The sequence below is a fragment of the Spermophilus citellus genome, assembly GCF_964194105.1.
Source record: "Spermophilus citellus genome assembly, chromosome: 4".
NCBI lineage: Eukaryota > Metazoa > Chordata > Mammalia > Rodentia > Sciuridae > Spermophilus > Spermophilus citellus.
This window is the reverse complement of record NC_138185.1, coordinates 154,121,409-154,137,501: the sequence shown is the minus strand read 5'-3', so window position 1 is coordinate 154,137,501 and position 16,093 is coordinate 154,121,409. Positions and strand designations below refer to the sequence as shown.

Genomic DNA, 16,093 nt, shown 5'->3' with positions numbered 1-16,093 from the left:
TTTTCTCTTCACCTTGGATAGAGTTCTCTGAAATTCTTGGATCTATGGTTTATATTCATTATTCCCATAAAATTATTGAATGATTTCCTCAAGTACTTCTTTCCCATTTGCTTTCTTTTCTTGCTGGGATTCCAATTATAAGTATGTTAGGCTGTCTGGTATTGCCCCATAGCTCTTGAATGCTCAGTCTTTTTTCTCAGTCTCCTTTTTGTGTTTCAATTTCTATTGGCTATCTTCAAGTTTACTGATTTCTTGGCTATGTTGAGTCTACTGATAAGACCACAGATGTCATTCTTTATGACTATACTCCACCCCAAGACTTCTACTTGATAATGGGAGTGACAGCCAGAGTCACATTGGGGAGTTCTTAAAAATTAGTGAATAACAAAAACATAAATATTCAGAAATATACTTATAAATGTGAAAGCCCTGATAGATCTAGTCCACATGGGCTCTAGAACTAGACAAAGAAAAGATGGCTCCAGTGGTTTATTTAAGGGGGTACATCAAAGGCAGGGATAAGGTTTCAAGGGCAGAACCTTGCTTCATGATGTCTAGTAGTCAGCAGGTTGATTGGCATCTTCTCAGATCACACCCATCTCAGGTGCTATGTGGGATATCTGGCAGAGTTTGAGGGGGGAGTTTACCTGCAACAGGCAATCAATCAATCCCTGTGGGGGTGCCACAGGAGGTTCCCAATGCCAGACCTATCCCCTCATTAGGCTATGATGCACAACAGTCCACACACAGCCCACAGAGGGCTCGTGATAATTTGACCCTTTCTTTTTATTTGCACCTCTTTGTTCAAGTTTTCATACTCTGTTCATACATATTTTGTCAACTTTTCCTACTGGGGCCTTTACATAGCTAATTTACTAACAATTTCAACATATGAGACCACTGATCCTTGTTCTGTTGATTGCTTGGTTTCTTAAGAGTAAGACCGTGCTAAGCATGGTGGCACGTGCTGATAGTCCCAGCTACCAGTAAAGCTGAGACAAGAGAATTAACCAGTAGTTCAGGGATAGCCTGGGCAACACAGTGAAACCCCAACTCTTAGAAAAGAAATAAAAAACAGAAGGCTGGGGATGAAACTCAGTGATCGAGTACTTGCCTAGCACGTGCAAAGCTCTGGATTTGATCTCACAGGGAAAAAAGAAAGAAAGAAAAAGAAGTACATTTGTCATTGTTTTTTCTTATTTTCTTTTAATTTTTATTAACTGCTATTGTAGGTAAAACAATAGAGACAAAAATAAAGATATTAATGTATGAAAATGGAAATACCTCTTCTGTAAGTAGGCCACTAGTGGGAAGGGTTGAGTCAACAAAGTCATGAATTAAGCTGGCTTTGAGATTTGCCATTGCTGCATTTCAAATTCTTCTAGTGTTACTTTTTTTTTTAGAGTGGGCCCTAGGATGCCCAAGAGTTTTCCTCAGTGTTTCTTTTCCACCATCAGCTTTTGGCCTTTACTGTGCAACTACCTGCTCCAGAGCATGAGTTTTGAGATCCTGCTACTGCTGCTCATTATCCAGTTGTTCTCAAGGTGGGGAATGGCATGGTTCTCTGTTATCCTAGTCCCATATCAGTCCCAGGCAGATTCAGTAGGCCTGGGGCCCATGATAGAACTCATGATGGAGTGACCCTGCTTCTCCTTCCTGTGGCAGCCAAATTCTGCCTTGACCCTTTGGCAAGTTTTGTGAAGGATTTTCTCACCCCTCCTCCAGCAATAGAAAACTTTTTTTTTTCTTTTTTGATCCTGGGGATTGAATCCAGGGGTACTTTACCACTGATCTACATTTCTAGCCCTTTTCATTTTTAAATTTTGAAACAAGGTCTTGCTAAGTTGTTGAGGGTCTTCTTAAATTGCTGAGGCTGACCTCAAACTTGAGATCCTCCAGCCTCTTCAGCCTCCCTAGTTGCTGGGATTACGGGCATGTGCCACCATGCCAGACAGCAACAGAAAACTTTTAATGGTATTTACATAAGATTGTGGGCCCAATCTTTCCTTCCTCTTTCCCAAGGTTAGATAGTCTTTTCTTTACCTTTCCCCTAGCAATGAGTTTTTACCTGTACCCTGGATGTATTAGATATGCGGCCCCCTGTTGGGTGGCCTAAGGCCTTTTTTCTTATAGATAATGAGTCAAAACAGGGTCTCCTCTATCTGGAACTGACAGCCACCTAGGCCTTACCAATGAAGGAGATTCTTTCCATTCTCTTGCCCTCCCCTAATTTTTCTCTAAAGATCTGTGGGGAGGAAGCCCACAAGTGGCTATAAATTCCCTTGTATCTGTAACTTCCAATGCGTCTACCTATATACAGGACCTTTGGCAACCCACTAAGAGAGTTTAGCCAAATGCTTCTTGTCTGCTTGGCTGGTGCCCAACCTCTCTTCCTGTGACTGTGTTCTGGCACAGGTGAGACAGTACTTGTATTCCTTCTTCTGGAGAACTCTGCTTTTCTTTGGACTTTAGCCTATTTAGTTTTTATGTCATAAGCATTATAAGCCCTCTGATGAGTTTAAGAAATGTTATGATTTTGTGGTTTATCTAACATTTTATTATAATTAGAGTAGCAGTGATACTCTTCCACTTTCCTCATCCTGGGCAGAAACAAAATCCTCAAATTCAGCAACATTTCAAAGGGAATTTCTTTTTTGCTAATCAATAATAATTTGTAGAAGACACATTTATTCAGATAATGCTTGTTAAACATTTAAATTTATGGGTTTTTTTTTTTCATAGACATTAGTAGGTACCACATCCACCCCTCTCTCAGATATTTCTTTTCTTTTTTACTTATTTTTTCTTGTAGTGCTGGGAATAAAACCCTGGCCTCATGCTTGCTAACCACTGAGCAAAACTCCCTGCTCCCCCACATTACATTTTTTGGAATCACTATCATACCTAATACTAAAACCAAAAAACAAAACAAACTTAGAACATTTAGCTATAGTTTTGAAATTATTAAGATTAATTATAATTCTGATAGTTATTGGGATTTAGCCATATTTAAAAATACAAAGGCAAAAACTCTATCACTTTATTAAAGAACAAAAATGATTTATTTGCATACATGGTCAGAAATAGCTTCTACAAAGAATAAGCTTTGAATTTCCTAATTCTTACATATTTAAAGTTATAATCATAGTATGTGAGGTAGGAAGGTGGTAAGGTGGCTAGGCATTGAACTCAGTATATAATGCTAAAAAAATTCATAATTCTCGTTTCCCACAAAAACATAATTGTTGATTAATTACTACAATTACATCTATTGTTTTTAGTGTTTATACACACACACACACACACACACACACACACTCTGAACAACATAATCTACGAATAAGAAAACTAAAAATTACTATGACTTTAACAATCCAATCCAATCCGTCCTAGCATTTAACCATAAAACATATGATCTAATTTTTTTCTCATTATTGTATAGTATGTTTGACTTTCTAATTATTATTTATCATGATAGTTTTAAATTTTTCAGAGAGAACCTAAAAGAGGAAAGTATTTTTTTAAAAACAAACTATTTCAAACTGGGTACTGTTGCACATGCTTGTAATCCCAGCTAGTTGAGAGGCTGAGGCAGGAAGATCACAAAATCAAGGTCAACCTGGTCAACTTAGTGAGGTTCTGTCTCAAAAATTTAAATTAAAATTTAAAAAGGGCTGGGGATGAGCTACTGGGCTACATCCCCAGTAGCTCAGTGGTAGTGGGGAAAAAAAGTGAGCTATTTTAACATACCACTTTATCGAATTTAGTTCTTGTGTTCATCCAAACTGATTTCAAAGTAGTCTCACTTGTATTAAAGATAGCTAACTTGAACAGTTAAAGGGAAAATAATAGAAATGAAAACCACTTTCTCAGAAGTTGCTTTCACTACAAAATTGTTAGACATTCATCGGTATATATTATCAGATAAGTGGTATCATGTAGTCAAAAACATACCCTATGAATTCAATACCAAATGAAACAACCTTTTTCCAAAGATGTCATCTGTGAGAACAATCAATTCAATTTGTCTCTTTTATATTAAAATATGAAAGTAATAGCTAAGGAGGGGAAAATTAAAAAAAAAACAAGGATATTGCAGATTTCTTAGCAGCATAGTGTTAGAATCTATGTTCTACCATAGCCTCAATTTTGAATGAATGAGCATTAAAAAAGGTGCTATTTCTAGTAAACTGCTTTGATTTTTTATATTTGCATATTAAGCTACTATACATTTCAAAGTAAAGTACATGATACTTCCCCCTGAAATAATTTGGGGTTCAAGTATGCTTAGAAACATTTATCTCCCAGAGAAGATGTGGTTTTGATTCCCTGGTGATAGGATGAATTTCCTTATCTTCAAGGCCTCTGAGTGTAAGAGATAGGATTGAATTTCTTCAAGGTCACCCCAAGTCCTGAGAGCCTTAGAGGATTATTTTGGCACTCTGGCTTTCTATTCTCTGAAATATTTGGCAAAGTCTCAGAATTTCATTAGAAAAGAAAAAAAAAACATAAAATTTATGGGAAAAAGTCATAACTGTCTGCATTTGCCAAGGCAATTATATCCCATTCAAGAAATATTCAGTCTAGAGATATATATCAACTACAGAGTGAAAGACTTGGCTTCTATTTAAAATACTCTATTTATAACCCATTGGGTTTTTATGTGTCTTAGTTGAGGCTGAAATAGGTCTGCTCTCCTAACTTTTGAATTAGATGTAATAGTAAACGCAAAAAAAAAAATTAAACATATTAAGTCTAACAGTTGTAAACTTTCTCCTACTGGCTAATTTCTAGGTTTCTTTTATTTTTCTTATGACTTGTTTACCTATTAAATGTCAACTGGACATTACTTAATGGCATTGCTGTAAGTCAACAAAAATGTAACTATTGCCATCCTGTGGCGAAACATTCACATAAAGTGAAACTGAAAACATCGTCACTTTCCTAAAGCCAGTAAAATCATACCAAAGTTACCTTCCTATGAGCTAAATCAGTTGTTTTATTAGGTAAAATGTCCCTCAAGAAAATACAATTCATTTATAACTAAGAAATTCTTTGTTTCTTTTTACCAAGTACTGGGAATTAAACCCAGAACCTTGTTCATGGTTCAGGCAGAACTCTTCTCCTGTCTAAGCCTCCTGAGGAGCTGGGATTATACTGAGTCCAGCCAAAATGTCTTTTAAAAAATTAAACTAGCCAGGCGTGACAGCACATGCCTATAATCCCAGAAGTTTGGGAGACTAAGGAAGAGGTTTATTGCAAGTTCAAAGTCAGCCTCAACAACTTAGCAAGGCCCTCGGCAACTTAATGAGATCTTGTCTCAAAATAAAAAAAGAGCAGGGGATACAGCTCAGTGGTTGTGTGCTTGGATTTAATCTCCAGTACCAAAAAGAAAAAAGAAAAACACTAAATGAACTACACTTACAATTAAAGGCAATAGCACTCAGTAGAAGGGATATCAAATCAGTCATGTTATTACCTTAAGAATATTTATTTGCTCATATATATAATATACTGCCATGATTAATTTCTAAATCACCACAAGAAATTCTTATAGGCAATTTTTCATATGATTCTAAAATAAAATTTACCACTTATGTACCATGGATAGGTTAAAAGTGTTCAAGTGTTCTGAAAAGTTGGATTAAGAGAGAAACAAAAAAATGGAAGAGTTAAAGCCTAAATTTCATATGGTATAACCCTCTTTTTTATTGTTGTTGTTGTGCTAGGTTCAACCCAGGGTCTCTCAAACAATAGGCAAGTGCTCTACCACTGACCCTCAGCCCCAGGATAATCCTAATAACTACCTTGGGCACTTCTCTCATTTAGGTCCATAGCTATATTTATAATTATACTGGCATTCAATAATATGCATTCATTCATATATTATAACATTAAATAAAAATTAGCTATAGAAAAAAATCACCCCATTACTCATAAAAGCAAGAAAAAATTATTCAATTATTCAAAATATTCCTAACACTTCTTCCTAGATTATAGACAAAAAGTTTTTAAGCAAAAGTGATATTAATTTCTACTCCAAATTTCAATGTCGGTTATATAAAATACAAAAGACCAAGAAGCAAGGCGGCAAAAAAAAAAAAAAAAAAAAAAAAAAAGCACAAAAACTCACGGAAACATAAAAACAATGTCAAAATGCTTCAGTGCTAATTTGTGGAGTTACACAATTTTGATACTACGATAATACAGAAAACTGCATCCACATGATAATAGCATGTAACATGAGAATCATTTGTTGTTGTTGTTGTTATACTTAGTTGATTTCACTACACAACACAAAATTTCCTTTCTACAGCCATAATTCCTGCCTTAAATGTATTATAATTTAAGACAGACAACTATGATATATAGATTTATGTCTAATTAAAAAGACCCTGACATTTAGTTATATAAAAACCAAAAGTTAACATTCAAGGAAAACATTAACTAAGAGTTTTAAAAATCAAATAGAAATAGTGTTTACTGGTAAAAAGAATTAACAAATTTATAGTAAAATACAAGATTCTTCATCCAAACAGACAAAATGAGGGAAAAAATTATCCTAGAAATAAGAGTAAGATATATGTAAAAGAAAAGAACTCTCAGGATATATCTGTTTACTATTAGGATAAGTATCAAATTTATATTATTACCTATTTTAAAAACAATTCTTACCTTGTGGTGAAAGTATAATATCAGATTTACTTCTCACATGTATTAAACGACTTTTTACTGGCTTGTGTTCAACTTCTTTAACATCCTCATCCTGCTTTTGTTGATACTAAAGAATTTAAGACATAAAGTCACAATATTATTTTTTTAAGTTAAAATCTGAGCAGTTATTCAGGTGTTTATTATAAAAATTTTTAATAATATGCTTGCTTTAAAATTACCTTTTAATCATTTTGTTATTTATTAACATTTCTAACAAATGAGTGATCGAGTACATTTTTTTCTTTTTTCCTTTTCTTGCAGTGCTGGGGATAGAACCCAGAATTTCACACATGCTAGGCAAGTGCTCTGTCCCTGATCTACATCCTCAACCTATCAGTACATATTTTTAATGTTTTTATTAGTGCATTATACATAATAGTGGGGTTCACTTTGACATAATCATATAGCATGGAATATAATTTGCTCCATTTCAGTCCCACTACTTATTTAAAATTTTTTTTAAAAAGAGAAAAAAAAACCTTTAAAAAATTTCAGTAATATACATGGATTTCAATTATTTTAAGCCATTTCTTACAATTTCTATTAGAGAATTTAGAACTACTTATAAAGCAAACCAGTCTAGATTTATATACACATGATGGAGTTAGAATAAGAACTTAATTTGGCTGTAAGCTCTTCCACATAACCACTTTTGCATAAAATGAAAATTTACATAATGCACTGCAATTTTCAAAGAGCTTTTATATATAGTAACATAATTTAATTCTCAAAAGTGTGAGGAGGGATTGTTATCCTCCATTTGCCATTCAAAGAATATATGCTCCACCATAAGCCCCATCGTCTTTTTTTTTACCCATACTTAAGCAAATCTGAATTTACAAGAGTCACAAATTTCTTCACAATCAACTTCATAAACTGTGATAACTTTAGCCAATTACTTTCCTGTTTTATAGCTTAATTATGAATGAGTTCTAAAACAAATAGCAGATATACTTTAATAGAACTTTAAAAAAGACATCCCTGGATACTTACCAATAACTACAACCATAGAATGTGAAACACCTGTCTACATATATGAGAGAGAGAGAGAGAGAGAGAGAGAGAGAGAGAGAGAGAGAGAGAGAGTGTGTGTGTGTGTGTGTGTGTGTGTGTGTGTGTGTGTGTGTGTGTATACTCAAAAGCACTGACAGGCACATCTTCATCTAGAGGTAAAAATGAGCAGCTTTAGATTAGAGTAATAACAACTAGCCTTAACTCTGGTCTTGAAGTTTAGAGTCACTAGTCATGTAGCTTTCTGTCTTGAATGAAATACTACTTTGGTGTGTATTTCTAAGACAGGTACTATGGCTTGAGCATCAAAAATCCAAAATCTGAAATATTTCAAAATCCCAAACTCTTTGGCACCAAGATGAATGCCTCAAGTGGAAAATTCTATATCCGAGAGCTCACATGGAAGGTCACAGCCAAAATGTAGGTGCACTAAAATGAATTTTGTGTTTAGACTTGAGTCCCATCCCCAAGATATCTCATTATGCATATGCCATATGCTTCAATCCCAAAAACAGAGACATGAAATCTGAAACACTCTGGTTGTAAGCATTTTGGATATGGGATTCTCAATCTGTAACTATCTTAGACTCTGACTTAGAACCTTCTTGTTGGTTCCTTTCCTTACCACAGCAAATAAGAGTGGTGTTGTGGAACTGCGCTACCTGTGTTCAAATCTGGCTCAGCCATTTTCTATCTTTGGCTTTGAACAAATTATGTAACTCTTCAATACTTCAATTTCCTCATTCATAACACGAAGATAACAACTACCTCTCATTACTTTGTTATAAGGATTAAATGAGTTAAAACACATAAAAATTTAGGACAGAATCTGGCTAAGTAAGCACTATAAATAAGTGTGCTGCTATTAACAGTACTAAAGAAATCTTAGCTAAAGACATTTTTTTTTAATATTTATTTTTTAGTTTTCGGCGGACACAATATCTTTGTTTGTATGTGGTGCTGAGGATCGAACCCGGGCCGCACGCATGCCAGGCGAGCGCGCTACTGCTTGAGCCACATCCCCAGCCCCTTAAAGACATTTAATGAAGGAATTTTTTGAGGTCTACTCTTCTGGTAACACTTCATAGTCTTACTGTAAAATAGACCAATAGTTAGAGGCAAGCAATCTTTCTTTTTATTAAACAGCTTTTTTGAGGTATAAGTAATAGACAATAAACTGCATATATTTAAAATGAACAACTTACTAAGTTCTAGCATATATGTATGTATGTATGTATATATGTATCCATTCCATGAAACCATCACCACAACCAAGATAATATAATGACCACATTCATCAATCTCAAATTTTCTCATACCCCTTTGTATTTATTCATTCCCATTTGCCCTGTCCACCTCTACTTCTCACCACCCAAGGCAAAAACTGAAATACTTTCTATTACTACATAGTAGTTTGAATTTTCTAGAATTTTATATAAATAAAATTGTATAACATAATTATTATGGGGGATTGTTTTTTTTTTTACTCAACATAATTTTTGCAAGCATCAACCACAGAGCCACCTATGATGGCACACACCGTTAATCCCAGGGACTCAGGAGACTGAGGCAGGAGGATTATAAATTCAAAGTCAGTCTCAGCAACTTAGCAAAGCTCTAAGTAACTTAGTAGGAAGCCGTCTCAAAATTAAAAATTTTTAAAAGGACTGGGGATGGGGTACAGTGATTAAGCACCCCTGGGTTTCCCAGTCTAACACCAATGTCTATCAAATACTAATGGATAAATTGTGTTATATTCTGTACAATGTAATATTCAGCAAGAAAATAAAAATAAAATGAACTATTGATATATAAAATAATGCAGTGATTCTTTTTGGGGGTGGGTTCTGGGAAGTGAACCTAGGGGTGCTTTACCTCTAAGCTATATTCCTAGACCTTTTTTTTTATTTTTTGAGACAGTATCCTACTAAATTGTTAACGGTCTCACTAATTTGCTGAAGCTGGCTTAGAACTTTCTATTCTTCTGTCTCAGCCTCCTGAGTAGCTGGGATTACTGGTATATGCACAACCATGCCTGGTTCACATGATAGTCTTTTAAGTGTTAGATTTCTATTGAGTGTGTATAGTGGTATCTCATTGTGGTTTGCATTTTCCTAATTACTAACAATATTGAGAATCTTTTCTTTTTTTTTTGTATCAAGGATTGAACCCAGGGGCTCTTAACCACTGAGCTACATCCCAGTCTTTTTTAATATTTTCTTTAGAGACAGGGTTTCACTGAGTTGCTTACGACTTTGCTAAATTGCTGAGGCTGGGTTTGAACTGGCAATCTTCCTGTCTCAGCCGCCCAAGCCACTGGGATTACAGGCATACACTACCACACTCAGTTTAAGAATCTTTTTATGTGCTTATTTTCCATTTATCTATCTTCTTTAGATAAAGTATCTGTCCAAATATTGTCTACTTTTTAGTTGAATTGTTGGTTTTCTTAATATTCAGTTCTGTGAGTTCCTTATACATTGAGTTTCTTATATACTCTTATATAAATCTTTTAGAAGATAAATGTTCTGCAAATACTTCCTCTCCTCCTGTGGTCTTTCTTTTCAGTCTTCTAATACTGTGTTTTGAGGAGCAGAAGGTTCTTAATTTTGATAAGACCTATTTTTTTAATTTGCTTTTTCATGGATAGTGCTTTGGGTACATATCTATTTTTTCCTTAATAATGATCACAAAATTTTTCCTTTATACATAAGTTATTAACAGACATTTATTCGTAATTAACAAGTTTTTCCTGATCTTTGCTTGGTCATATGTAAGCAATACTGAACCCTATATAATGGTATGTTCTATAAATAATCTTTATTTTTTAAATTTTCTTCCTCAACACAATAAAATACTGCTCGAATAACATGCAATGAATATTTGCTGATATAAATTAATCCACAATAAGAAATAAACTGCCAATACATGAATTCAAAACTGTATTTAATAACATGAGCTTTTATGGATTACTGTCTTAGAGAAGGTAGCCTTTTTTTTTTCAGTACACACAATTTCAAAGAACACTGGCTTCGATCATTATGAAATTTCATATTTTTTCATGAAATATATTTTGCAAATTTTCATGAAATAAACATCTATAGAGTACCCACTATGTACAAATTACTGAACTAGGTATGGAGATACAGGAATGTGAGTGATAATAGCTACCTAACTAGATGTCACATATCTATATCTATTATTTTTAATCTTTAACTTAAAGATAAGAAAATTTAGACTTAGTACAGGCTAAATAATGTGTTCAAGGGCACAGCTAGATTTTGGCTGAGCTAAGATTTATATGCAGGCTTGAGTTAGCAAATAAGAGAGGCATGATTTGAACCCAACTGACTACAGAGATTGTTTTTGACAGTATACCACGCAAAGATAATATTGTCACAATTCTCATTTTAAATAAAAACATATTCTTAATTTGGTACCTGAGAAAAATCTTCAGCTGCCTCCTGTAAATTAACGTCATTTTTTTGTGTTGTCAAAAGTGTTGTGGGAAGGACGAGGTTAGTATTTGGCTGCAACTCCAGCTCTCCCAAACTCATTGGACCATGACTAGCACATGAATCTTCATAAATACCACCTGTTACCAAACATGTAAAACAAAAATTAAAAGTCAAATTTATCTTAGAAAAAGAACAAGTGATTGACTAAAACTACCAATATTTCTTACCTACTGAATTAGAAATAGCAGTGTACTTCAACCAAAACCACCTGGTTATCAAGGGTAAAACCAAAACTCAAAGACAATGCAAAAAATACCTATGTTCAAACAAGTGCATGGAATATTCTAAGTAAGGTTCCAATTAATTAGTCACCCATGCAGTTCCTCCTACTCCTCTCCAAACACACCAACTTCTAATATTCCTTCTTACCTTTCTATCACTAAGAGTTAATATAGTATTTTCTATCTAAAATGTAATCTTAAAGCAAAGGGCAATACCCCTTTTTTCAATAAAAGTTAATCTATTAACATACAAAAGTGACACAAAAGTAATAGTTTTTCTATCTGCCTACAGCTTTATAGATGTTCCTTCCCCTCCATTTTAATAAATTTTATAGAAATTTTGTTTTCAAATTCTGAAAGTGATTTTTCTCCATGTCCTTGAAAGACAAAAGGCAATTTCTTGTCTAGAAAAAGCTTATATTTTTCTACAAATGATCAAGCTCCTTTTTCTCATCTAAATAGCATCTCAATCAAAATGATAAAAAGAAGAAAATAAAGAACAGAGTCTGATAATAATATTATTATAAACTTGTATTGCACTTTATACTCCAAGCACTTTCATATACATTATTTCATTTAATTTGAACTTCACAATCATTCTGTAAGATAGGCAGGCCAGAGACTGTCATTCACTGATAAAACTGTCTTTCACTGATAAAACTAAACTTTATTGAAGTCTAAAACTCAGAAAGCTAGCAAGAGGCACAGAGGAATTAAAACCTACATCTTCCAACTTCTAATCACTGCTCTTTATTTCATGTTCTTCCTAAAATATTTCTACGAAATTTTCATTTTTTCTAATTAATAGCCACCTTTTAAATACTGCAATGTTTAATATACCTCATTTTAACCGACAGAGATAGACTTGAAAAGTCACACATAAACTAAATTGTTTTAAATGAAAGAATACATTAAAGACACAATAAATATTTTCCACTTAAAGACAAATTGGAATTACACAAGTGACAATTTCCTAAGTACAGAAAATGATCATACTCCGATCTTTTATGTTAATCAAGATTTTAAAGGAGAATTTGAGTAAATGTAAAATGTGTCTGTTGAGTTTTATAGTATCAATTCATACAAAACAACTCGTGAAAACTATGACCTCATTTTGTTCTCTAGTATAAGATTAATTTAAATAATGATAATAATACCATAACTTAGAATAACCAATGTTCCTGGCCTTATATTTTCTTTACATTCTGACACATCTTTTTCTATTCCTATGTCACTTGTCTAACATTTTCCTATGATTGTCAAAGAAACTGAGAAGAATTAGTACATATAATGTTGAAGGAGAAGACATTAAAAACTTATTTGCTGATAATATGGCATATACCTAGAAACTCTAGTGAGGAAAAAGAACTCTATTAAAATTCATAAAAGAACTTGGTAACATAACTGGTACTAGGTAAACATCCAAAAATGATTCGTTTTTCTTTTTATTATACCGGTAAGTATTTAGAAATTGAAAAAAAAATTCCTTACTATGGAACAAAAACTATAAAATAATTATTAAATTATAAAACAACAAAGAATAAAATATAATTACAAAATATTTAAATTATAAAAAAATAAAGGATAAAATTTTAAAAGGCACAGAATCCATATGAGGAAAATTTATGAAATCTTATTGAAGGGCAAAATCTATTATTGAAAAATTTAAAATAAAATCTCAGAAAATTAGAATAAGATCTGAACAAATAGTAAGATATACTAAATTGTCAGTACTTCTAAAACATAAGTTAGTTTAATTCCAAATTTGGGTAATTTTTGGCTGGATAAAATCCTTTTGAATTTACATGGAAAAATAAGTATCTGGAAATTGTCAAGAAAAGTATGAAAATGAAAAAAAAAAAAAAGGAAGACTTGCCTTATCGGATAACAAAATATACCATAAAGTCAAAAGAGTTTTAATCAATGGTTTAGATCATAAATAATCTTGAATTCTTACAGTGAATAATCCAGAAAAATAGCCTTACATTTATGAGAATTTAATATGCAAACTGATATTTCAATTCAGTTAGAAAAAGATAGCTCAAATAATTGATGCTGATACAAATGGCTATTTATCTGAAAAAAAATCAAACTAGATTTTTTTTTCTTTCTTTCTTTCTTTTTTTAATACCAGGAATTGAACCCAGGGGCTCTTAATCACTGAGCTACATTCCTAGACAAGGTCTCACTAAGCTGCTTAGGCCCTTGTTAAATTGCTAAGGCTGGCTCTGAACTTACGATCCTCCTGCCTCAGCCTCCTGAGCCTCTGAGATTACAGGTGGGTGCAACTGTGCCCAGCTCCAATTGGATTTTTATCTTATAACATTTACAAAACAAATTCCAGATAAACTTTAACATAAATATATACTTAATAATTAAATACTGCACATACAAAAACCTAAAAAACTGCAGGTATAAGCTTGTGTTAGCAGAAACCTAACTAAACTATAAAAACAAAGTATAGGCTGGCATCCCTAATCCAGAATATCTGAAATCTAAAGTGCTCCAAAATCTCATACTTCTTAAGCACCAACATGACACAACAAATGGAATTTCTACACCTGACCTCATGTGACAGGTTTCAGTCAAAATGAAAATGCTTCTAAGATCAGGCAAGGCCCAGGAGAATTACAAACTCAAGGTCAGGAGGCTGAGCAGGAGGACTGCAAGTTTAGGACCATCCTGGACAATTTAGCAAGATCCTGTCTCAAAATAAAATGAAAAGGGCTAGGGGTGAAGCTAGCATGCATGAACCTCTGGGTTCCATCCCTAACACCATGGGGAAAAGAAATGAAAAAAAATGCACTGAAAATATTGCACAAAATTATCTTCAGGCTATGTATATGAGGTATGTATGAAATATAAATTATGTATTTAGACTGGGTCCTATCCTCAAGATATCTCATTATATAAATGCAAGTATTCTAAAATTTGGGAAAAAATCTGAAATCCAAAACAAAACTTCTGATCTCAAGCATTTAAGGTAAGGGATATTTGAACTGCATAAAAGATAGACATATCAGTTGTATAAAAAATTTTATTATATGGCAAAAAAAAATCATAAACAATGTCAATGAACAAAATATAAACCTGGAAAAAGATGTCTGTAATACAGATAATAGAAACAGATTTAAAAGTTACTAGGAAAATTTAGAACTTAACAAATGGGAAAAGAACTTAATAAGAGTAAATACAGGGGTTGTGGCTTATGGTAGATCACTTGCCCAGCATGTATGAGGCACTAGGTTAGATCCTCAGCACCACATAAAAAATAATAAATAAAGGTATTGTGTCCATCTACAACTAAAAAATGCTTTAATAATAATAATAATAATAAAAAGATGGGCTGGGGATGTGCCTCAAGCAGTAGTGCACTCGCATGACATGCGTGGGGCGCTGGGTTCAATCCTCAGCACCACATAAAAATAAAATAAAGATGTTGTGTCCACCAAAAACTAAAAAAACTCTCTTTCTCTCTCTCTCTCTAAAAAAAAAAAAAAAAAAAGAGTAAATACAAATGACTCGCTAGCAGTCAGATACATGTTTTTATCTGTCAAATGACAAGTTACAAACACAATTTCAGGAGGGAATTCAGGGAAAAGGCTCTAATAAATTGCCTATAAAAGTAAATTGGTTTTAACTTTTAAGAAAGCAACTTGGCATTATTTGTTTTTAACTTTTTAAAAACTTTTCTTTAGCTTTAGGTAGACACAATACCTTCATTTATTTTTATGTGGTGCTGAAGATTGAACCCAGTGCCCCATACATGTAATTCTTGTGCTCTATCACTGAGCTACAACCCTAGCCCCTATTTTTAAATTAAAACTATATTTGCCCTTGGATCTAGTAATTACTTTTGGAAGCTATTCTATCAGTATAAAATGCAACAATTTACTAGATAAGTGTTTGTGGACATTTATTCTAGAATTGTTAATAGCAGAGGAAAATAGTAATAAAGTAAATATTAATCAACAGAGAAATACTAAATAAATTACTTGAAATCTACACCTGGAATTTTTATATAATCATCGAGTTTAATTATAACAACTGACCTGGAGTAATCTATAGGGTTTCCTGGGGTAAACAAAATGCAGGCAAGTGAAAAATACTGGCTATATGTATTGTTTGTGTGTATGTAGGCACATGTGCACGTATGTGCATACATAATTATGTGTGTAAGGAAAAAAACAGCAAAGTTATATACCAGAATCTTAACATGGATCACTTGGGATAAGGCAGAACATGAGAAAGTTTGAGAAAATTGGGGGGAGAGGGTATGGAGGGCACCCAAAAAGTACGTAATACCTTTCAAATTATATAATACCTATCAATTAACAGATATTTACTATGTACCATGTACTCTGTACCTTGCTAGATGACAGAGATACAACAGTAAACAAGATAGTTACTATCTTTATGTGAGGTTACAAACAGCATAAAAGTGACACTAGCCAACGTTAGAGGATTACTCAGAGTACCTATGACAGGTATCTAAACCAGGAATAAGGGGTCAGGAAAGAATTCCATGACAGCATAACAATGCTGAATTTGCTGTGTCACTTCTAAAAAGTATGCTCATTAAGTGTGGATGACTTTGTAATGTTTGGAGCAACTGATAAAAAAAATTTA

The 16,093-nt window shown here is 33.2% G+C and overlaps 1 protein-coding gene across 7 annotated transcripts in view; it reads right to left on the bottom strand.

Annotated features, from left to right (window-relative positions):
- Positions 1 to 16,093, bottom strand: part of KIAA0586 — a 139,489-nt gene that overhangs the window by 27,995 nt on the left and 95,401 nt on the right. For all 7 annotated transcript variants that reach the window (XM_081289316.1, XM_081289314.1, XM_081289312.1 and 4 more), the window contains exons 29-30: positions 11,166 to 11,320; positions 6,676 to 6,781 (exon numbers count right to left, since the gene is read on the bottom strand). In XM_081289316.1, the coding sequence (XP_081145442.1) occupies positions 6,676 to 6,781; positions 11,166 to 11,320 (261 nt within the window). The remainder of the gene's footprint in view (positions 1 to 6,675; positions 6,782 to 11,165; positions 11,321 to 16,093) is intronic.